This window comes from Leptopilina boulardi, unplaced genomic scaffold, assembly GCF_019393585.1.
Source record: "Leptopilina boulardi isolate dan_hultmark-lab unplaced genomic scaffold, ZJU_Lbou_2.1 LbouV2_305, whole genome shotgun sequence".
Taxonomy (NCBI): domain Eukaryota; kingdom Metazoa; phylum Arthropoda; class Insecta; order Hymenoptera; family Figitidae; genus Leptopilina; species Leptopilina boulardi.
In genome coordinates, this window is record NW_026137869.1 from 1,960,017 (window position 1) to 1,984,007 (window position 23,991).

A 23,991-nucleotide genomic window follows, 5' to 3' on the forward strand; every position below is an offset into this window, starting at 1 on the left:
TTATTACAAAAAATTTTTTACATCAATTATAATACAGTATTATATTTCAAAAACTTTACGGGATTAAAGAGAAAAAAAAAAATCATACAGTCCTGCGGGTGAAAATTTTCAAAATAGGATTAAGAATGATAAATATTGGCAAAATTGGATTTCCCCCTTAATTTGCGAATAATCCACCGGCTTACAAGTGGTCATTCTAAGAAGAAAAAGAAGACTTTACGGTGTCATAAATTATATTGGCCATTTTGACAAGTTTTCAAATCTTTTACAATTGGGGATTAGTGCGAGTAAAAGCGACTTTTTCTTCTTCAATATATTTCTATGACGACGAAACCCCCCCCCCCCTCCCATGACCGAATAGAAACACCTGAGAAATGGCATGTTCGCGTGTGTTCATTGACAACAAACTTTTTGCGGTTATATCTTTCTTAAAAGGTCCTCTTTTATAGCGAATAATTTGCTTTTACACGGAGATTAAGGGAATATGATTGTTTTATTGGCCCTTAACAAAACATTTGGACAATTGACATTTTAAACATGACAATATGATTTTTCAAAACGAGTTTCAAGGTACAAATAGAAAAATAAAAATCCTTAAAATTTTCCATATTGTTTGCTGCAAACTAATAGAAATTTTATATTTTATACCATTATTGAGATTAAATGGTTTTTCAAACAAATAATTACGATACAATTTCATTGGTATAATAGAAAATTTATTTATTCTTTAAATTAATTTTCAATAAAAAAATATTGAATCAATATTATTGATTAAACTATCTATTAACATAAACATTTTTTTTTATTTCCAAAGAAAAATAAGAATTAAAATAATTTATTTCCGAAAAAAATAAGTTTAGTTAAAAAATATTTAATATAATAATAAAAATTAACTACCTAATTATTAATTTTAAAAAATACTATTTATTCAATTAAATTATTATTAATTATAAAATTAATTTTAAAAATTAATTAATATAATAATAAAAATTAACTATACCTAATTATTAATTTAAAAAAATACTATTTATTCAATTAAATAATTATTAATTATAAAATTAATTTATTAAAATTAATTAATATAATAATAAAAAAGTTAATAATAAATATGTTATAAAAGTCAAATAAAAATTACTTTATTAATTATTAATTATAAATTTAATTAATTAAATAATATAATAATAAACAATTAACAATAAATATGTTATAAATCCACCTAAAATTACTTTATTAACAAAATTCTATTTTTGGATAGAAACATTTTATTTCCAACATTAAATTACTATAAAAAATTTCAATATTTCAATTTTATAAAGAAAAAAAAACATTATTTTACATTATAATTTTTATTTTATTTTTTTATTTTTATGAAGAAATAATAATATTAATTTATTAATAATAATATACTGTTTATTTTTCCATAAACAAAATTAAATAATTTAAAAAGAAAAGTTAAAAATAAATTTAAATTTTACCGCACTTACAAATAAACACCTGCCATTGGATAACCACCTGTCAAATCATACAAAGCAACGTGCCAACTATCGATTGTACGAATATCGATTTAAAAACCGGTTTTCGAGATGTTTTCGATAGCTCAGTGCGGGTAATGATTCGAGACGGTTGACAGAAGTGTGACACACCGTTCGTTTTTTTTTCACTTTGCTTAATGTGTATTAAAATAATTACTGTGTGAATTTGAATCAACTTTAAAAATGTTGGTTTTCTGTGATATTACCAATACCAAACTCGTCACTCTTACATTTTTATTGGTAAGTCAATGATTTATATTATTTTTACACTTGACATTTTACATTGAAAAAAAAAAAAAATCATCACGTCACTCAAGAAAAACTGTCATTGATATCAAATGACACGTTTTTCATCTAATGTTAAGAATATTGTTTAAAAAGTTTTTCAATTTTAACAATTATATTCTATTAATGATAATTTATATGGCCTAATTAATTATCAACTGTTAATGTTTATAGAAAGTAACATAACCTATAAACATCGGCATATAACCTCAAAATCAACACAATTATACAATTATTTACAGTCTACTTATTATAGTAAACGTCATATGTGATAATTTCCATTTTTATTTTATCAGTGAATGTTTTTTTTAAATGTATTTTAAAAATATTTGTGGTAAATTAGAATTGCCAGCTGTTAAGGAAAATTTTTATAAATTGCTATATTGTAATTTATTTTTAATTCTTTTATAAATATATTTCTTTATATTTTGTGTATATATATTGTTTATAATTTCATTTATTGTACCATTAAATAATTTATTTATTTATTTATTTATTAGGTGTCTGTGTGGTGCAATGGTGCAAATGGTGGTGCACTAACACTTACAAAAGAGAATTTTGATATGACAATAGGTAAGAGTGTTTTGAAACTAAAAATTGAAAAACAAAAGAATTTTATATTTTTTGTTTATGATAATAATTTTCTATTGTATAGTATTGTTATATAAATATATCTTTTCTATAATAAGAAAAAACTGATATAATAACATATTACAGTTTTAATTTTTCTTATCAATTTTGTTCTAAGGCCATCTTTTTTAAATCAAGTTTTTTTTTAATAAATATTCATTATTTTGTATTTAAAGTAATAAAAAGATGTTTTTTTATGCTTGTTTAACATTTTGCATATGTATTTTTTTTATTCGTTATCATAAACAAGGAAACTCGTTATCTTTCAACGACAAGGCACGAAAACGTGCTCTAATTTGTTTTTTAACACATTATCGGCGTTTATTTTTAATTATATATATATATGATTTCAATATATTGTGAATGATAAATAAACAATTTTCTTTTTTTTCAGCTTCAAATGAATTAGTGTTTATAAACTTTTATGCAGATTGGTGCCACTTTAGTAATCTATTAAGTCCTACTTTTGACGAGGCAGCTGATAAAATAAAAGAAAAATTTTCTCAATTAGGACAAGTAGTTGTAGGTAAAGTCGACTGCGATAAACAAGGTGGGTAGTTTAAAAATAAAAAATGAGTCTAAAAAATATTTCTAAAAAAGAAAAAATAAAATTATAATATTGAATGGAAGTGATATTTCAAATTATTTTTCTTTTTTATTTCACAGAAACCATTGCGTCTAGGTTTCAAATCACTAAGTATCCCACATTAAAATTGGTAAGAAATGGCCAACCTGTGAAAAGGGAATACAGAGGTCAACGATCAGCGCAAGCATTTCTTGATTTTATTGAAAAACAATTGGAAGATCCAATCAAAGAATTTCATGATTTGAAGGATTTAAGCAATCTTGATAATAAAAAAAGAATGCTGATTGGTTATTTTGATAGAAAAGATGTTCCTCAATATGAAACTTATCGACGAGTTGCTACAAATCTTAAGGATGACTGCCAGTTCCACGTTGGTTTTGGGTAAAATGAAAATTTTCTTTTTTCTAAATAAATTTTTGAAATATTCAAATCAATTGAAATACATAGAGAAATTAAGAAATTCAGTTAAATTAAAATTATATCGCCAGCATTAGAGTTTGAAGAATTTGAATTTTCTAGTTCAACAATAACTTTTTAAATTATTTTTCTTTCACAAGCATTTGCGCCAATGAAAAATGTGATTTAGGACAAGTCTATTTACATTTGTAAGTAGTTATTTAAAAAAAAGCACTACTGCTTCTGCCCACACATAAAAATGTCACGTTTGTGTGTGTGTGTAATATCACTAAAATTCATGTTCTGGTTTTTGGTAGCAAACACTTTTCATAAATTTTGCTTTGTTGTTTTTTTTTTAATTTTTTCCTCATTTTGAATAAAATAATAGCTTTTGCTGGTGTTGAAAAAAAAAAATGTTTCATACTAATATAATTTTAGAGTCAAAAATTTAATTTAAAAATATAAATATAGAAAAAAATTTAACCGTCATTTAATGTTTAAAATATGAAAATTAAAAATATGACTACAATTAAAGAATATAAATGGAGAAAATAATTGTTTTTCGTTATTTTGAAATTTTGATTTTTACTTTTAGAGAAGCAAGTAGGGCCATGCATCCGCCAGGTGAACCAATTATTGTCTTCCGTTCGGATAAAGCTCTTTCCAATGACGAAGATGAGATTTTCAAAGGCAATTTAAATAGTTTCGATGAACTTCATATTTGGGCGCAACAAAAATGTGTACCTCTCGTTAGAGAAATTACTTTTGAAAATGCTGAAGAATTAACGGAAGAGGGTCTACCGTTTTTAATTTTATTCCACGCACCCGATGATGTTGAAAGTATCAAAGAGTACAAAGATAACATTGCAAATACAATGGCGAGCGAGAAGCGTAAGTATAATTAAAAAAAAAAAAAAAAAAAAAAATGCATTTAAATAATAAAACAATTTATTTACAATAAAATTTTCATTTATAGAAAATGTCAATTTTTTGACGGCCGACGGTGTTAAATTTGCACATCCGCTACATCATTTAGGAAAATCAAAAGAAGATTTGCCATTGATTGCAATCGATAGTTTTAAACACATGTATCTATTTTCAAATTTCAAGGACATGCATATACCTGGAAAATTAAAACAATTCCTCGATGATTTACATTCAGGGAAATTACATCGTGAATTTCATTATGGTCCCGATCCTGAACTTGATCCAATGCAATTGATTGCCGATCAAGGAAAAATTCCAACAACGCCGCCTGAATCCACATTTAAAAAACTTGCGCCAAGTAAAAATAGATACACACTACTTCGTGATGAATTGTAAATGGCAAAAAAAAAAAATCAATTTAAAGTCAGTTTTTTTAAAACTTGTACTGTCTTTTTGAAACAAGCAAAAGAAACTGGAAATCTTTTTCCAATTTTTTTAAATCGAAAAATGAAAGTGATGCAATGGAAAGGGCTTTTCGCGATTAAGTAATTTAATATTATTTAAATTAATTAATCGTGATTTGTTAATATTATTTATATATTTTCAATGCCAGTTTTTTTGGACTGCAATGATGAATTATTTTCTCTTTTTTTTTCTGCAGATTTTATTAATGTCTGCATTTTATTAAACATTTACAGTCCATCGAGTGTCGATATATATTATTAATAAGTAAACTCGACACAAATGTATAAAGGTATAAATTATAAATTGTAAAAAAAAAAAAATAATTAGTTTGTCCTAGTGCCTCGTTTTAGAGCCGATTGACTAAGGTGAATGAATCGAGAAGGAAGTATATTTCCTTAATTGTGATTTATTTTCCTTTATTAGCTTACATATATAAATATATTTGTATAATCAAATTCCATTTATTGAGAAACAATAATCTGCCAATTTTTTTCCACTTTTCTTTTTATATACATAAATTAAGTCTTCATTAAAGACAAAAAGGACTTAATTTAAATATAATTTATAGAAATTGTTTTAAAAATAAAAAAAAAGAACATTTGGATATTTGAAGGATATTTTCTTCGTAAAAATTTTCTCCATAAAAAAAACAAAAACAAAATTTCCTCGGAATATTAAAAAAAAAATTTTTCGTAGAAAATTTTCTTCATAAAACTAAAAAAAATATTTTCAACGTTAATAATTATTGTTATTGATTAGTTTAATATTGTTTACTGATTTTTTTTTTCTACAAGTTACTGTTATACATTTTAAGCTCAACATTTTTTAATGGAAAATTTACTTTTGTTGAGGAGCATTTGGAATAAAGTTGATAAATTTTTTTCAAATTGATTTTTATATAAATTTTTTTTTTCAAATGGAAAAAGATGAAAACATTTTTTTGTACGCTCCTCAATTTTAAACAAGAGTTTAATAATTTAATTTTTCTTAGAATTTTAATATAAAAGTTGTAATAATAATTTATATATATATATATATATATAATTGAAGCACAATATGCATTTTTTGTGAATAACACAGGAGATTTTTTTTTTTTTTTTTTGTCATTGGTTTTGGAAAATTATCTTCTCTATAGAAAAAAATTACGAAAAAAAAGTGTGTTGTGTGGAAGTAAATTTTTTGAAGTGATAGGGTGTGGGTTTTCTTTCTCAGGGGGTGTATTTTATAGAGACCATTCCATTGGTAGCATAATTAGAATCTAAAAAAAAAAAAAAATTAAAGAAACAAATCGAACTTTGCAATCGATGTATTGGTACTCGTGTAAACTATTGTATGCGTGAACGATGGTATTATATTTATGTTAATAAACACTTTCTAAGTCAGTGATTCATACGAAAGTGTTGCTTCTCTTTTTTTTCATCGAATATCCTCGATAATTAATTTTATAGACAACTTTTTTTTTAATTTTCTTTTTATTATATATTTTAATAATTTTTTTTTTTAGAACGAATATTGTAACGTTTGTCAGAATGTTTCAGGAAGAAAATTTTCAAGAGATTTTTCCAGCTCACGAAGAAATTAGAATAGAATGAGTTAATTAGATGCACATGAGATAAATAAAGGAGACCAGGGAATTTTAAGCAGGAAGTAAGGAGAAACTTGACGATCCCCATTTTGATTGAGAAATCACAAAAAAAAATCACTGTTCCACTGTTTGGATACGAATAATTTGCGGATGCGTGACTTAGTATCGTTTAGATCTCATTTTTATTATGCAATCCAATTGTAGGAGATCAATCTTCAACACAAAAGAAAAGGTAAGGAGTAACGTTAATGTGTTTATTATTGAGTGATCAAATTTTTTTTCTTGTTTAATAATTTGCATTCAAATAAAAATTTCTCAGTAAATTTAAGAAATAATTTCAAATAAAAAATGAAATTATTTTTTCTATAGTATTTTGAAAATATTTTTGTAAATTCTTTTTTTTAATTAAAAAAAAAAAATGGATTGTCATGATCGTGTCCTTATATGTATGTGGTATAAACGATAGACAATATTTCAGAAACTTTTGTAAGAAGAAAGATGTGTAGGTTGGTGACCTTTCACTGTACTCTTGCAAAGAGGCTATAATGCCAAGGATGATACCAAAGAATACATATTATCTTCTTTATTTGAAAACATTTATTTCTTTTACTTATTTGCATTAGTGTTTTATCGATTATATCAATTTGTATTAAATTCCTTTTATTATAAACTTAATGGAAAACTGAAATTTTCAAAAATTTGTCAACTTTAATATAAACTTTTATTTAAAATTTCTCATCTTCTTTGAACTCGTTTCCTTGTTTTTAATTTCCTTTCTATTTATTACATATTTATTTTTTGAATATTATAAATTTTGGAATTTTATTTCAAAATTATTAATTTTGCGAATAAATAAAAATAAAAGAATCATTTGATTTTGAAGGATATGGAAAATAATGAATAAAACTCCTTGAACTGATTGAAAAAAAATAATAATAATAATAGCGCTCCAGATTCACTGAACTATTATTGTAATCTTAACATTCCTTTTCTATAAAATAATAATTTCATTCTATATCGAATGACAAATTAGCAATGAAGTTTGAATTTAAAATGATAAATAAATTTTATTCCTTTCACATGGAATTCTTGACGTTTTGGTGTCGTTGAACCGATCAGTAGCTATTTATTATTCATTGACAATGGAGTGATTTTATTTCGAATGCAAAATTTCTAAGGGATTCGAACTTTAAAGTACAAGTACACATATTATAATAGAAAAAAAGAAGAGGTGAATCGTCCTCTTCATCCTTCTCACTTTCACTTTTTACTCATCTCATCGACTTAAAGGTTCTCTCGACCTCATACCCATTTTATATCCTCAGTTTTGAATTGTTCTTATATCGTGAACTTGATTTTTCCTCCTCGGTCATCATCATGCATCAATTTTTTATTTTTTATCTCGTGTGTCCCTTGATTTTATCGCCAATATTCGCACGTGAAACATTTGTGAGTAGAATATGAAATTTTTATTTTTAAATTGTTTCTGAAATATATATTTTTTTTTTACAGAACACAATGCCACCTCCTGTAGTGACAAATTTCACATGTCGTGGCCGTGAAATGGGATTTTATGCCGATTTAGAAATGAATTGTCGTGTTTATCACAATTGTGACGATCATGGAAATAAATTCACTTATTATTGTCCAATAGATACGGCATTTCGTCAAGAGGCAATGGTATGTGATCATGCACATTTAGTCAAATGTCAAAGTGTCGATGACAATCCACCCGACAAAAGTGACGAACAATTAATTAATATTCGACAATCATTTCGAAATTCATCGCCAACAAATGATAGAAAAAATGCAGGATTCTCACGTTCTTTTCGCATTGGACAAGATTATACATCCGCGAATTCAGTGAAAAATAAAAATCCCACATTCACTCTTAATTCAAGTGTATTTCTTCGAAATCGAAGTGATATTGTGAAAAAATCATCATCATCAATGACAAGTACCAAGAATTTTAATTTTATCACAACAAAATCACCAGCAATGAATTTTGCAAAAAAAAAAGAATTCACCACAACTATTCGACCATTATCTTCCAATAATCGTAATACAAATTTTGATTTTCTTCAAGCTCCGCCAAAAATTGCTGAGAAATCAATTGAAAATCGAAATTTTTTCATAAATCGCGATGAAGTGTTTCCTAAATCAAAAAGTCGTCCTCTAATGTTTCTTGAACCGCCTTTTATCAATAACGGTGTAAAAACCACAAATTCTTACGAATTTACAACAAAATTGCCATTTAATTTTGCCAATAATAATTATCCCTATATGGAAACATTACGTTCAATTCAACGTGAATCAAGAACAGAGTCATCATTTTTCTCAACAACAACAAAAAGATCAGTGACTACAAAATCATCACCAAAAACTGTCACAGAAATTCCATTTACCATTTTCACAGCTTCATTAAAACCATTAATACCAAATGAAGTTGAATATGATCCATATTATCCAAAATTTCCAACATCAACGGAAATTCATTATACACTCAAGGATACGAATCGTAATATTAAACCATCAAAATTATCAACAAAAAAACCGCCAACTGATTTACATTTGAGAATACCGTCAATACTTCCCGATTTAAATAGTTTAGAAGATTTGGTTGATCGAAGGAAGATTTTTTACATTCCAAAATCAAGATCAAATTGAAAAATCTATTTTTCATTATATTTATTAAATTTTAATATTTAATAAAAAAAAAAAAATTCAAAAGAATTCGTTATTTTTGGAAAAAAAAAGAATTGTTAAAAAGTGTTTAAAAACAAGGATTACCCATATTTGAATTGTAGAATACTCGCGCGGCAATTTGAGAAATTTAAATTACCTGTCACAAAGGAGGAGAGCTTATTTTAGAGATAAAGTGTGAAGAAACTTTATTAAATATAAAGTTCAGTCATAGTGTGATTATGCAAATATCGTGCAGCCATTTAATATAATCAACGAGAACATCTCTGGTTTCATTGCTTTTCAATGTAAATGAATTTTTATCTCAACAAAAAAAATTATGATTTATTTCCATTTGAAGTTTAATATCTTTTTTCTTTACCAAACAAATTTAGATCGTTTTTTTTTAATATGAAAAAATAAGATTTTTTATTGAAAATTCACAAACACAATTTCGAGAAAAAGAACAATTTTTTTATTATTAATTTTCGATTAACTATTGCACCATTCACAGCTTCCTTCACAATCAAAGTTTTGTCTAAAAATAAAATTGTTTTTAGATTTTTTTTTTTGTTTTACATTAAAATACTGGTTTTTGAATCGAAAAAAAAACTGTTTTTTCAATGCAAAAAAATGCATTAAATCACTTACGATTTATTTTTTAATGCCGACATTTTTGAATTTTTTGATATATTGTTACAAGAAACAGGACGTATTTCAGATACGCCTTCAGTAAAATATCCACAACCGCAAGAGCAGAGCTATAAAGAAATATTTTATTGACGTACATTATATTGCATAAGATATATTACCTATATGGAAAATCGTTTTGTGAAAAAAAAAACAAAAGAAAAAACTACCTTTCTTTTTCTATATCTTAAATTACAATGCACATTTCGTATTAATTTTAATATATTATTATTTTTTTCCTATTTTAAAAAAAAAATCGTTTATTTGAAAATAAATAAATTTGAAATAAAATTTAAAAATAAATATAGAATTCAAAAAAAGAATTGAAGAGAAAACAGTAAAAATTTATTATTATATATAGAAAACCTATGTTTTAGTTAAACGTTGCGTGTGTAATGCGCATCAGTGGAAAATCGTTTTGCTTAGAAATAATTTTAATAGTATGGCAATTTTTTTGCAATTATTGAAAGAGAATATAATTGCAAAATAATATCATTTATTTTCACTAAACTTACCATTTCTGTACTTGTCGCAGGGCTAGATAAATTATTCGAACAATGTGCATTTTCAATTTTTAATTTTTGTTTTATTTCTTTTTCTGATTTCTTCGCTTTTCCATCGTGATCTTTAAGAAGATTCAATTATTCACTAAATTAATTTTTTAAGTACAAAAAAAAATGAAATTGTAAAATTGAGACCTTACTTTGAGTTGTTATTTCATTTCGACTTTCGGAACAAGTTCTATTTTTTTCTAAAACTGTATAATTTAATTTTTCTCTCCAGGCTTGCGAACACTGACAGCCAGTTTTTTTATTAAAACTTGTCCTTTTTCCTGACGGCAAACATTCATTACAAGCTGTTGTAATTTTTTCCATTTTACAATTAACATTTTCTTCAATAATAATTTTATCTTTCGATTTTATACTTTTTGGCATTGTTTTCAATTCTTTTTCAGTTTTTCCCGGTGAACATGGTTTACAAATTTTTCTTTCAAATTTTCCCACCTCTTTCACTTTTACAGTTATTAATAAATTATCAGCAGATTTTTTATTTGATTCATCGTCTGTTTTTTTTTATTTCAATAAAATTAATTAGAAAAATGATAAAAAAATTGAAAAAAAATTTAATGAGGAAAAAAAAGCCGTACTTTTGGATATTATATATTCTGTCATTTCGGAACATGTTAGTGGTTTTTCCGGTTTCTCGCAATTTATTTGATTCTTTTCAATTATTTGAAATTGAGGTGATAATTCTAAAAAAGATAATTATAAAGCAAATTTTTTATTTTAGTGAAAAAAAAAATTAGAAGGAATATTTTGAAATCCCCTCGATTTATTTTGAAACAATAGATCGTTATTTATTTATGAATGACTTAAAAGTAAATACTTTGCAAGAATCATTTGTATAATTTATGTTAATATCTCACCTTTTATTTCTTCTCTGCAACTCTCGTCTTTTGAATCTCGAGGCTCCTGAATTATTTATTTTCGATTTTTAAATTATAATTTTTCTATTTATGGAAAAATAAATAAAAATAATTTTTGTTTACTTACTAAATCCATGCGAAATGATGATTCAATATATTTTTTTTCTTTAACAAATTTTTTTAAATTCCTTTTTCTACTTGTCTCTCGTTTAGAAGCTAATTTACATTCATCGGTTTTAATTTCTTTTCCATTTTTGTCAATTGAACATTTACAATTTTGACATTTTAAATTTGTCAAATCATTTTTGTCATTGCAATTAATAAATGATTTATTAGGTAAATTTGCATCAGGAATTATTAAATTTTCTAAATAATCTTTTTTTCTATTCAATCGATTGTACAAAATTGAAACCGAAGGTTTTGTATTATTTTTATATTCCAATTTTTGATTAATGCAAATTTCTTCATTAGTTTCACATGAATTTTCATTATTTTGACAATGTTTATCTTCTTTTTGATCATTGGATTCTATTGGAATTTTTTTCTCAACTAAATTTATTTGACTGTCCCATATTTGTGAACATGAACAATTTTCTTTGCACTTATCGCACATCCATTGTCCATTTGAGGCAATAAAATCGGGACCCCAATCATTGCAGGAGCAAGCCATCTTTCATTTTTTTTTTTTTTTAAATAGAATATTAATTTTTTATATAAAATTATTATAAACTCTTACTTGAAAATCAACAGTTGAGTCACATTTCACTTTTATTGTTTTTTTCAATTCCTTCACTTTTAAAATTGTTTCCTCTATTGGCTCGATAAGATGACACAAATCGTTTGCCTGAATCACAAGAAAACAATAAATAAAAATATTAACCGGTTTTGAAATTAATTGTATAAAATAATTAATTAATTCAATATATTTAAATTAATTATTAAAAGGAAACAAAAATGTGTAAAGTACTTTTGCTTTTCGTAAAATTTCTTCAAAATATTCAATTAAATTGTTCAGAATATTTGATACTCTTTCAGTTTTCATTGGATTAATGAAATTTTTTATTCAAATATAAAAAATCATGTGAATTTTGCGGAATATGGATATTTTTCACTCATTTTGAAAAATTAAATAGTAAAATTTCTGAAAATTGAGAAATTCTAAATTAATAATAAAATAAATAATTTAGTTTTTAATTATTTATTATCGAATATTTTAATATTCAAGAATAAAATGTTAAAGAAGAATTTCTTACTTCATAAAACTTGGAATTTTTATTTTAAAATTAATTACAATTTACTGGTTATCTATTTATAATAATTATGTATAATTAATTTAAGAGTGTGAAAATAATTTACAGACACTAAAATGAAATTAACATTGATATAATCATTGATTACTTTATAAATTACTTCAGTATATAGTGAAAGTCATAATATTGGAAAAAAAAAAGTATAGAAATACACGTGGAACATAATTTAATTTAATTACCAGTCATAATTTTCATTGTAAATATGCGCGTCAAGTATTATATAATAATTAATATTCTCTTAGTAAATCTACTTTTATTCCACGAAAGTTATTTCTTCTGCAAATGGAAATAAAAATTTATAACAAAATTCCAAGCAAGTAATTAATCTATTAATTAACAAAATTGAAAAATTAAATTCTTATTTTTTTTTTTATTATTCTCCATTGTGTTTATTTTGATGTCATATTTTTTTTTTTTGGTTAAAATAAATTATGTTCCATTAATGACGTTTCGTAACAAAAAAAAATTACAGATAAATTCAGAGTAATTAAAAAAGTTTTGCGACACTTTTGTGTCAAAATTTCTCGGTAATAAAATAATTGAAGTAAATTTTGAGTGAAAAATTACATATACATAAAATGTCAGATAATAAATCATCGTCTTCATTAATAGATGATAAAAGTAAAAAAGAGAGTTGTTGGAAAACGATTCTTAGTCATTATGAAAAAAGAAACGCTTCTCTGGAAAGGCGCCAAGCTGCTTTAATGGAAAGAGTTCGTTTTATGGAGTGCGCACTGCCAACTTTATTAATGCAAGCCGTCGTTGCTAATAAATGCCCCACAGAGACGAAAAATTGTAAAAAAAAAAAAGAATAATTAAATAATTAGAAAATTTTTTTATCCCTCCTCAGGGACAAAAGACTTGATAAATTCAAATTTAATTATTTATACTTGAATTTTAAATGTTTTATCTCATAAAGTTTCTGAAAAATTTACAAATGAAAAAAGGTATAAATAAAATTAGTTTTAACATTAATTTTATGTAATTTGTTTTTTTTTTATTATATATATACGTATATATATATATATATATATATATATATATATATATATATATATATATGCAAATATTACATTATTCGACGGCTTAATTCCAAGGTGTTCGTATTTACTTATAAACTACAAAGAAATTCTAATTTCTTAAATAATATTAATAATGATATTAAAACAATAATAATAATTATAATAATAATAATGATAATAGAAACATTGATTATAATATAATCGGAAGTAAAACTATCAAAGACTTTTAGTCATTTTTTTACAATAACAATATACATGTGAAAAATAAAAGATTCTAAAGGGCAACTTAAAATAATTACGAATTAATCGACTAGAGGCATCAGCTAAATTCTAACTCATGTCGTATACGCAATATTACACTCGGCAGCTTTTTTTTTACACATATTTTATATATTATAAATCTCAATTTTTCTACGTTGAAAAATTAATTAAAAAGGAAAAAAACAAGTTTTTAATTAGAAAATGAATTGATGGAAGCATCATTATTTAAAAAAAAAAATAATTATAATTGTTACTAAAACTTAAAAAAAAAACCATTTTTAATAGAGTTATAAAAACAATTCTCAATCTTGAATAATTAATTTAAAAGTGAATTTCGAAAATTCATTCAAATTTAATTTTTAAATTGAGATTTCGATTAAACAATTTTATCAAATTTTTAAAAATGTTTACCATTTTTTTTCTGTGTTATAATTAGTTAACCAGACATTAAAAATACAATTAATCAAGATTGAGAGAATGATTATCTGATTTAGGAATAAAACAATAGCAAAAATATGGAAATTCATTATAGAATCGTAAGATAAATTGTGATAATTATTAAACATATTTTAAAGCTGCAATGATGTTCTTAATTTTTTTTTTTTTTTTTTTTTTTTTTTTTTTGATTCGGTATTGTAAAGTATTGTCGATTTAAAAAAAAAGAAAGAAAAAAAACGACTTTCTCTTAAATAAGCAGATTCGTATCTTAAGAATCACAGTTTCGTCATTTACATACGATCAGGTTGCTACAAGCGAATACTCTTCTTGGTACTTAAATTTTAATTGGAAAAAGTCTATATATTTATATGGCTTTTTCTCGAGAGAAATTAAACATTATTCGAATTTTTCAATTTCTTTGATTTATTTGCAATTTTTTTTTTCTTTTTAATTATTTTTACTATATCTTTATTTTTTTTTGTACAATTATTGGATGTTTATTTAATTTTTTTTTTGATTTTAAATGAAATTTTTCTTTTTTAAATAAGAAAATTTTTTTGCAAAGTTATAAATTGAAAAATGATTAGTTTCTCTCGTATTTTGGAAGCACCCGACACTTATTCTAGATTTTTTCTTTTGTTACACATATGTAAAACGTCCAGAGACGAATCATTACAAGAAACACATAAGGCACTTCAAATTTTTATAATTTATTTACGTCTGTCAAACGCATTTCAAATTGAATGCGTTGCCAGAAGGAAATTTTTTTTGTGTGAATTTTTACAGATGTTTTTTTTTTAATTTTACGGTAGGACGTATACCATTTCTGGTCATCACTTGGGCTCACCAAGCAGCGCCAGCTAATTTGTCCTAGAAAAAAAAATTCGAATCTCAAAATTATTCGAGTTTTTTTTTTTTTTAATTTATAAATTAAATTTTAAAAAAATTTTAAACAATAATTCGAATAATTAGTTGTAACTAATTTACAGCCTCAAAATTGTTTTTCAGTTAAATAGTGAAGTTGCGTACCTCATCGGATGCTTCAGAACAACGGTTCCTTTCGAGTTGGACATTTTTTTTTTTTTTTTTTTTTTATTTTTTGTCAAGCTTGCTGCATTCGTAAAGCCATCAATTTGACTAAATGGTACCGTGGGGAAGAAAATTGGACCTTCACCTCCACCGAAAGTAGATTACTTGCTGCGAAAAAAAAATTCACGTTTCATTAATGAACAAAAATAAAGTAATGATATTAAAATTATTCACATTTAATCGAAAATTTTAATTATATTATTTATTTTAGAAATCATGAAAAATTACCACTTGTTAGAATTAAGTTATTTAAAAAAAAAAAAAATTTAGCGAATGTTTGCAAAATTCTCATTTTTTTGAAAAAAAGAGAATTTTAAAGAAATATTTTTTACAAGTAACTATCACAGAAGTTGTAATTTTTTTTCATCGGTGATTTTCTTTAATTACACTATGAACTGTTAATTGTTTCTAAATTTTGTCAATTATTCCATTTGCATACGAAAATCGTTTAAAAAAAAGAAAATCGCTTCCCAAGAGAGAGTTAACGAGGCGCTTGTTATTTTTTTTTGAAAGCAATAATCCAAAATTGGATTTTTCAGATATTAATGAAGCACCAACACCAAATTACAAGCATTTGCCGAGGATATATTAAAATTTGAAAATAACTACAGAGAAACTAAACTACACGGATTAATCTACTCGGTGGATTTTTGTTTTTTGGTCCAAATAATATTATCGCGAAAAAAAAAACACTGAAATTTAGTGTTTCGAAAAAAAGAGACGTTTCATTAATGATTAAAAGCTGTTGTTTTAACGAAAAATCGCAAGAGATCCTTGAAGAAATACGAAGACGATTGCTGTGAAAGAAAATAATTATATTTTACACTCAAGTAGTTTTTTTCTCCTCAAAATTTTTGTTTATAGAATTGAATTAGCTTTTAGTTGCTAAAAAAAATTGAATATGAAAATAAATACTCGAGTTAAGTATAATGAATTTCTTTCAATTTTCGATTTTTTAAAATGAAAATAGCGTCTGGGGTTTTTTTTTTTTTGCTTTTTGGTCTACAAGGGACTACTTAGACTGACCTGGGGCCAGATTTGAATCATCAAGAAGCACGTTCTCACTCAGTCTTGTTGTCCATCCCACGAAACTCGTCGAAGTTGGCCTTCCTTCTCGTTTGCATGCTTTACAACTTCCGAAACAGTTACATTAGTTCATTTACAATGTCGCTTGATTCACTCCAAATATATATATATTATATATAAATTCAAGTCCCGATAATCGATAACTATAATCGAGACACAAAAAATCTTGATGATAAAAAAAAATCAAAAAAAAATATATTTTCATCACTGATTTTCTGTTTTATATATATAAATACGGACTAATGGAACAAAATGGCTAAACACAAATTTCCTGATATAAAATTAGTCGCCGATTTCGAACACCGAGGTTGTCCCGCTCAAAGCTGCCGACCCTTTTCTTATTTCTCATCACCCTAACATCACTTTCTTTGTATCTAACCTTCTTGTCCGGATCTGTTTCGTCAATGGTTATTTGTGGTTCCTCCTGATCCACATCAGAAGCTAAAGTCACCTGTGACACGGCGCCTTTTCTTTCGACAATTGTTCTCGATAATTTATTCATCTTCATTTCTTCTTTGACATCTTCCATCGATGATTGTGGAGAAAAATTGTCCTGGGAGGAAACATTTTTTTTTTTAAATTAAATTATTGATTACAATTTTTTTGTTTAAAAACTTACCCGAGATTTGTCTGACGATTCAGCTTGACATCGTAAATCATCAGTCTTGAGAGTTTTAGATTTTTCATCATCAACAATCATTCTCTCGATTCCATCGGCAACATCCAATGAATCAAGAGCACCACTCAATCGACCGACTAATTTTTCAATATACTCCGTTTCAGTGGAATAAACACCTGGACTTATTTTATTTAGTGCTGATAAATGTTCGAGAAAAACACGATTCAATTGTGTCTGCGCTTGCAATCGTTCCTGCATTTCCTCATATTTTCTTTTATAATCCATCTCAACACTTGACCACGTTGTATCAGCCTGTTTAAGTGTCTCAATAAACGCACGTTCTCTACGTTCCAAAACTATGATTTGTTGCCTTAAAATATATTCCGTTTGTCCCAAATGTTCAATTCTCGATTCAAAATTCTTCAAAAGATTACAACACTCCAGACAACATTCTTTTGACAATAAAGAAGAATTATTTTCCAAATTTTCATTCTCTCCATTCCATTGCGATGTGAAATCAATGCCAATTTTCATATCCACCATTGTTTCACGACTAATCATTTTTGGAATATTACGCATTTTATTTTCGAGCCAATAAATTTTTTCCGTCAATTTATAATTCTCATCGAGTAATTCCTCGTCACGTTGTTTTGATAATTGTTGTTCATGAAGAAATTTCACTTCAGCATCCTCGTGATTTTGTAATCTTGTCTCAAGATCGTGTATTCTATCTTGATAGATGGCAATTTGTGCAATGTCAACTGTTGTCGTTTCAGTGACTTCGGGTGTTGAACAAGTTTTTATTGTATCATTCACAGATGAAACGGGAACTTTAACAGCACGTTCTTGAATTCGTGCTCGCAATTCTTGAAGACGTTGAACTTCCTGTAATAATTCACCGGCAGGTGCTTCTGTTTGTGTACCACAATTTGTTACCTCAACAACATCAATATTATGATCATTGTCATCGTCATCCTCAAAAATTCCACTTTCCTGAAGTGATAATGGTGGTTTTTGAGGTACCGGCGACACTGGCTGATGGGTCAACGTTGAAGTATATGGAATCACAGTTGCCACTGCACGATCCTTGTGTTTATTTGATTGGTCCTGTAAAATTAAAATCAAATTATTTAATGCATTAAAAATAATTATTTATTACTAGCAAAATTAAACGCGCGCCAAATTGAGTATTTAATTGTTTGTTATAAAGAAATTAAAGATTAATAATATCAATAATAATTTAATTTATTAGAATATTATTACATATTAAATGATAATAATGAAAATTATACAGGCCTCGGATTATACGACTTTTTCCGACTTTTTTCAAAAATACGACTTTTATCGACTTATTTTAATAAAATGTGACATTTTTTTTTACATTTGAAAAAAAATGTAAATAAAATCCATTTTTTTAGTATAAAATGTAGATCTTCTTCAATTCAATTATTTAACAAATTTTGAACTAAAATGATTTTTCACTAAATTAATTATTTTTAATAATTTTAATGAAATACATCACAAATTCAATTATATTAAAATTATTTTTCAATTAAAATTTTTATGAAATTTAACAATTGTTTATAATTTAAAAAAAAAATATCACAATAAAATTGAATTATTTTTTAAAAATTTCAATTCAAAATAAACATTATTACCCGAAATTTTAATTCAAAATAAATTAAAAATCCAATAATTATCCAAAAAATTTTCAATTTCAAATTTAATTATTTATCAAGTTTTCAATTTAAAATGAAATAAAATTCAATTATTTTCTAAAATTTCTATTCAAAATTAATTATCCAAATTTTCAATCAAAAATAAACTTAAATTAAATTAAAAAAATTAAAAAAAAAAATATCACAATCAAATTGAATTATTTTTTAAAACTTTCAATTCAAAATAAACATTATTACCCGAAATTTTAATTCAAAATCAATTAAAAATCCAATAATTATCCAAAATTTTCAATTTCAAATTTAATTATTTATCAAGTTTTCAATTTAAAATGAAATAAAATTCAATTATTTTCTAAAATTTCTATTCAAAATTAATTATCCAAATTTTCAATCAAAAATGAACTTAAATTAAATTATTATCCAAAATTTCAATTAAAATTCAATTATTTTCCAAAATTTTCAATTCAAAATGAACTGAAATTCAATTATTTTCCAAAATTTCAATTAAATAAAATTTAATTATTTCTAAAATTTTACATAGAAAATTTTTTTTTTTTGAAATTTAATAATTTCAATTATAACTCTAAGGAAATTCAATTATTTTTAACTATTTTTAATAATATTCTTTGAAATTTCAACTATCTAAAAACATTTTTCAATTAAAAATGATTTTCAAATTATTGTATTGTGTCCGCATTTTCTAATAAATTTTTAGTGAAATCATCTAAAATTTTAATTACAAAACACTTAATGTTTCAATTAATTTCAAAAATCTCAATTTTAAATCTTTGAAAATTCAATTAAATTTAAAAAATGTTTTACAAAAATTGTTTGATAAATTATTTTTAGTTCTGTAAAATTTAATAATTGTTTGAAAATTAACAATATCTTTTGAAATTTATAATTATTTCTAAAAATTTCAACTTTAACCCTTCGAAAAGGATTATTATTAAAAAAAAAAAATTTTTTTTTTTAAAAATCTGTAAAATATTTTTATTAAAATAAAAAACAAATCCACTTTTTTTTGGAATATAAATCGACAAAAAACAACTTTTTGTGTCTTTAAGTTGATTCGAGGCCTGTGATTTTATAATTAATATTTAATAGGTATTCGTTGGCCCCTGGTACCTTAAAAATTAATTTTTAAAAATAAATTTTTTTCAAATTACTATCTTGTACGAAATTTCCTGTCGCATCTTTTTTCTCATTATAAATTTTTTGTACAATTTTTGAATCAATATACAACTTTAAAAAAAATTTCGTTGGTAAACGTTGTGTACTTCAGCTTCGTGAATTGAATTTTCGAATTTGGAATTTTAAAGAAACTTATTCCGAAATTTGGAAACACAATTATACAACTTTGGCAAAAATGAGAAAAAGAATTGTCAAAATTTGACACGTCATAAGATTACTATTCAAAAAAAACACGTGAAATCAGAAAAGGCCAAGTTCAAGTTAGGACAGAAGGACAGACGAAGCATTTTATTATTATATAATTTTAATTTTGCATTTCTTTTATTATTTATTATTAATTATTTAATTAAAGAACTTTATTATTATTTTAATTTTTTTTTTTTTGACAAATATTAAAAATTAACTGTAGCGAAAAAAATTAGTTTTAAAAAATTGTACGTAAACAGCACGACCCCCCAGGTTTGTAGTTGTTTAATTCGACCGTTAATCTTCTTAAAGCTATATATATATAAAGAAAAATACCGGTTTTTGACGGCAATTCCAAAGCAGACGGCAAAACTATCGTGATTTTTAGAAATAAAAGAGCAAAATACGCGGCTTATCGTGGGAATCATTAAGTCATATAATCGGATATTTAGAGGAAGAATAAAAAAAGTAAATAACTTGAAAAGTCGTATTTATAAAACTTTCCATAAACGCAACAGGAACGATAAGGAAGATCTTTGACTTTTTTTTTTTTATGGTCTTCTATACGTGAACACTCGAGCATAACATAATATAGAACGTTGGCGAAAGTTACTGGTTTAATTGGCTTGAACTAATAGTATAAGGTTTTTTAAAATCTGCAACGATAAAGAAAAAAAAAAAAAAATTAAAATTATACCTTGTAGAGATGAATTGGTTCCGGTGATACAATTCCACTGTCGGCTGGATCGGGTGTATCCCTTTGATTTGGCGTTTCTTCAAGTTCAAGAACACGAAATTCCAAGAGTTCATTTTGCTCTCGAAGTTCCGATATTTCAGCAATTAAATTCGATTCACGTTCTTCAGCGTCACGTAATTTGTCACTTAGTGCTCGTCTACTATTTTGACTGCCTCTTGTCTATAAAGAGAAAAATAAATTTTATTTATATTTTCTTTTTTAGAAAAATTTAATTTATAATTTTTATCCGTAAAATTAATTATTTAATAAATAAAAATGAATAGAAATTGAAATAAATAAAAATGAATAAAAATTGAAATAAAAAAAAAAAAATTTGAAAACTGAAATAAAAGTTGAAATCGCACCTCTTGTAAAAGTGCCTTTTCCAAATCTCGAACTTGACTTTTGGCATGCACGAGTTCACGTTGCTCCTCCAATAATTTAGTTTGCAATTCTTCGACTTCAAAAAGAAGAGATTCATAAGCCTCGCGGGTGACGCCATTTGCTTGCCATTGTCCACATCCCCCAGGTTGGGGTGAAAGTGACGATGGTGCACTCGAAAGAGCGCTGTCATCTTCGTTTTCTTCTTCGTCGTCGACTTCCGCAACTGGTTCTAATTCCAGCCATTGCTTGTAAAATTCCTCCTTTCTTTTTTTATTCGTTAACTGATCCAATTTACGTTCTTTTTCCTAAAAAAAATAAAAAAGAAACATATTTTTATAATTTATAAATGAATTTTTTTTTTAATTTTAATAAAGACTTAATTTAATTTTTTTTTTTATTAAAAACATGTTTCAAAATAATATTAATTTTTTTTAATTAAAAATTAATTCTAATGAGGGAAAAATTTAATTTTATATTAAAAAAAAAAAAATGCTAAGAAAATAGATTTTAATTTTTAAAAACTCTTTTTTTTACATTTAAGGAGAGTTTTAAGAAAAATACTACTTTCTAAATGAAGTGCAATATTGGAATTTGAATTTCCGAGCTTCATTTCCATACAAACGAGCCTGGTGTAACGGAAAAATATCATTTCCTTCGTGGAACGATTATTTTTCTTCCAATCACTGTAGTTAAAAAAAAAGAGGCTCTCAGTTTGAAAAACGAAAAAAAAACCATATAGGCAATAATATGCCACCCGTGCGCGAATGACTTACTTGTCGAGGGGATCTCAATTAAAATGCAAAACTCTCGCGCGTTAGGTCTCTTTTTCAAATCGTATTTTTATATTATGGGTCAATTTTTCTCAAATGGTCCCACAATTTTATTTATCAATTTTCCTTAAAATAGATTTTTTTTCTCAAAAATTCTATTTTGGATAATTAAAAGTGTATTTTTAATAAAAAATAAAATAAAAAAAAAATAAAACAAAAAATAAAACAAAAATTAAATAAAAATAAAATAAATAAAGTAACAGAACAAAAAATAAAATAAAATAAAATTTTTGAAAAAAGGGCCATTTTTGATTAAAAAAAAAAAAATGATTGCAAAAATGAGATTATTCTAGAATAGGAATATTAGCGAATATTTATAAGAAACTATAAAAAAAACACGAATTGGATTCTTTTTTTTTTGTGGTGTAAAAATGATTATATGAGCAACAACGATGACGATAATATGATGATGGTAAAATTACCTTGACTGCCTGCCTGAGTACCTCTATGGCCTCCTGCTGTTCGACCGCGAGTTCCCGAAGACGTTCCACCTCAGCCACAGCTTCACACTCTCTTTTACATAAATCCACCTGAAAAAATTTCCAAAAGCACTTAGCGACATGTCAACGAAAAAAAAAAAAAAAACAATCATAAATCTTAATTCGTCTGATGGTATTATTTTTTTCGAAAAAAAAAAAATTATATCTCACACAAGTAATCAGAATCATTAGATGGAAATAAAAAATCGTATTTAAATTTTTATTACGCTAAATTAACATTATACAGTGGCCTCTTGATAAGTGGCTATTACCCGCATCACAATTATATAGTTAAATTTATATGAAATTAAAATGACGTGTCTATAAAGTATTTATATATTTATATATAGGAAGTAAAAATATTTTAATAATTATTTTAACATAGGAAGTTGAATAAAATGCAGTATTTGTTAAATTTTAATATGCAGTCAAACCTGATTGAGATCTAGAGGGAGAGAGCATTTGTTGATATTAAATAAAAAAAAACTGGGAAATATATTTGTAATAAAAAGTTATTTAATTATTTTATTAATATTATTTTTATTACTATTATTACTATTATTTTATTATTATTATTTTATTTTAATATTCAGTCAAACCTGGTTAAGTGAGAATAAGGAAAAATTGATTGTAGAATTAATAGCAAATATTATTATATTGAAATTCTGTCAATTTTTTTTTTTTTTTTTAATCAACTCAAGTTCTTTGTCAATTAAATCACTTGCTGTCTCACTTTTGGGAGGTTTTATTGTATCAGACAAAATTTGCAGTATCCTTGCGATAAGTGCGTCTATCTATTTTTATTAATTCAATGAATTTTACATTATTGAAAATCATTTATTTTTGTTGTTTTTATTTATTTTACTGGTATTAAGGAAATTTACAATGTCTCACTTAATCAGGTTTTACTGTATTTAATAAATTTATCTACAGTCTAATAAGTATAATTTTAATATTATTATACTATAAAACATTATTATATTATATTACTAGTCTAAATAATTTAGTGAATTTTAAAATTACTAAAAAGATTTCTATATTTATTGTCTCACTTAATCAGGTTTTACTGTATTAGAAAAATTTATTTACAATATTCCCTCGATAAGTATGTTTATCTATTCTAATTAACTAAGTGAATTATTAAAAAAAAAAACAAAGTCTCACTTGATCAGGTTTTATTGTATTATGCGAATTGATATACAGAATCTTCGTGAAAAGTATTTATTATTACTATTATAATATTATTACTATTTCAATTAATCCAGAGAATGTTAATGAAAAGCTTTTTACTTATTGTCTCAATTAATCAGGTTTGACTGTATTGAATAATTTTTATGTCCTTCCAATAAAAAATAAACCCTTATGAAAATTCCTTATAAGAAAATAATTTCTGTAATTAAATTTTTATAATTTTAATTTTATAATATTTTAATTTTTGCACGTGAAAAAATTTTTTTTCTATAATTACATTTTC

General features: G+C 24.7%; 4 protein-coding genes across 8 annotated transcripts in view; 2 read left to right on the top strand and 2 right to left on the bottom strand.

Annotated features, from left to right (window-relative positions):
- The first annotated feature begins 1,582 nt into the window (after positions 1-1,582).
- Positions 1,583-6,218, top strand: LOC127283088 (endoplasmic reticulum resident protein 44). 2 transcript variants are annotated; one of them, XM_051307756.1, is made up of 7 exons: positions 1,583-1,772; positions 2,318-2,390; positions 2,842-2,997; positions 3,114-3,414; positions 3,591-3,638; positions 4,025-4,320; positions 4,406-6,218. In XM_051307756.1, exons 1-7 carry the CDS (start codon positions 1,716-1,718, stop codon positions 4,750-4,752), a joined length of 1,278 nt encoding a protein of 425 aa, XP_051163713.1. In that variant the 5' UTR covers positions 1,583-1,715; the 3' UTR covers positions 4,753-6,218. The 2 variants fall into 2 exon arrangements, with proteins under 2 accessions (XP_051163713.1, XP_051163714.1); XM_051307757.1 differs by lacking the exon at positions 3,591-3,638 and having other exon boundaries at positions 1,584-1,772.
- Positions 6,219-6,345: 127 nt separating this feature from the next.
- LOC127283089 (uncharacterized) lies at positions 6,346-9,448 on the top strand. Of its 2 annotated transcripts, none has more exons than XM_051307759.1 (2): positions 6,346-6,638; positions 7,919-9,448. In XM_051307759.1, the coding sequence occupies exons 1-2, from the start codon at positions 6,594-6,596 to the stop codon at positions 9,071-9,073; spliced, it is 1,200 nt and encodes a 399-aa protein (XP_051163716.1). In that variant the 5' UTR covers positions 6,346-6,593; the 3' UTR covers positions 9,074-9,448. The 2 variants fall into 2 exon arrangements, with proteins under 2 accessions (XP_051163716.1, XP_051163715.1); XM_051307758.1 differs by lacking the exon at positions 6,346-6,638 and adding an exon at positions 7,528-7,855.
- A 92-nt stretch (positions 9,449-9,540) lies between these two features.
- LOC127283087 (cylicin-1-like) lies at positions 9,541-13,542 on the bottom strand. Its single transcript, XM_051307754.1, has 10 exons — positions 12,694-13,542; positions 12,172-12,345; positions 11,941-12,048; positions 11,332-11,874; positions 11,205-11,250; positions 10,926-11,030; positions 10,482-10,841; positions 10,294-10,403; positions 9,740-9,849; positions 9,541-9,626 (listed from the first exon to the last, which is right to left on the bottom strand). Exons 2-10 carry the CDS (start codon positions 12,244-12,246, stop codon positions 9,581-9,583), a joined length of 1,503 nt encoding a protein of 500 aa, XP_051163711.1. The 5' UTR covers positions 12,247-12,345; positions 12,694-13,542; the 3' UTR covers positions 9,541-9,580.
- A 9-nt stretch (positions 13,543-13,551) lies between these two features.
- Positions 13,552-23,991, bottom strand: part of LOC127283086 (outer dense fiber protein 2) — an 88,667-nt gene continuing 78,227 nt past the window's right edge. The window contains exons 9-16 of one of the 3 annotated variants that reach the window (XM_051307753.1): positions 22,461-22,568; positions 21,190-21,513; positions 20,786-21,004; positions 17,030-18,136; positions 16,790-16,963; positions 16,351-16,457; positions 15,265-15,432; positions 13,552-15,105 (exon numbers count right to left, since the gene is read on the bottom strand). In XM_051307753.1, the coding sequence (XP_051163710.1) occupies positions 16,452-16,457; positions 16,790-16,963; positions 17,030-18,136; positions 20,786-21,004; positions 21,190-21,513; positions 22,461-22,568 (1,938 nt within the window). In that variant the 3' untranslated portion in view covers positions 13,552-15,105; positions 15,265-15,432; positions 16,351-16,451. The other 2 variants (XM_051307752.1, XM_051307751.1) reach the window with 2 other exon arrangements.

Excerpts from the sequence above, each read along its gene's own strand:
- LOC127283088 (XM_051307756.1), top strand. The coding sequence starts at position 1,716 with ATGTTGGTTTTCTGTGATATTACCAATACCAAACTCGTCACTCTTACA. Across the intron at positions 3,415-3,590 it reads CAGTTCCACGTTGGTTTTGG|CATTTGCGCCAATGAAAAAT; the intron begins GTAAAATGAAAA and ends TTCTTTCACAAG. Across the intron at positions 3,639-4,024 it reads GGACAAGTCTATTTACATTT|AGAAGCAAGTAGGGCCATGC; the intron begins GTAAGTAGTTAT and ends TTTTACTTTTAG.
- LOC127283089 (XM_051307758.1), top strand. The coding sequence starts at position 7,784 with ATGCATCAATTTTTTATTTTTTATCTCGTGTGTCCCTTGATTTTATCG. Across the intron at positions 7,856-7,918 it reads TATTCGCACGTGAAACATTT|AACACAATGCCACCTCCTGT; the intron begins GTGAGTAGAATA and ends TTTTTTTTACAG.
- LOC127283087 (XM_051307754.1), bottom strand. The coding sequence starts at position 12,246 with ATGAAAACTGAAAGAGTATCAAATATTCTGAACAATTTAATTGAATAT. Across the intron at positions 11,251-11,331 it reads CATCATTTCGCATGGATTTA|GAGCCTCGAGATTCAAAAGA; the intron begins GTAAGTAAACAA and ends TAAATAATTCAG. Across the intron at positions 10,842-10,925 it reads AGAATATATAATATCCAAAA|ACGATGAATCAAATAAAAAA; the intron begins GTACGGCTTTTT and ends AAAAAAAAACAG.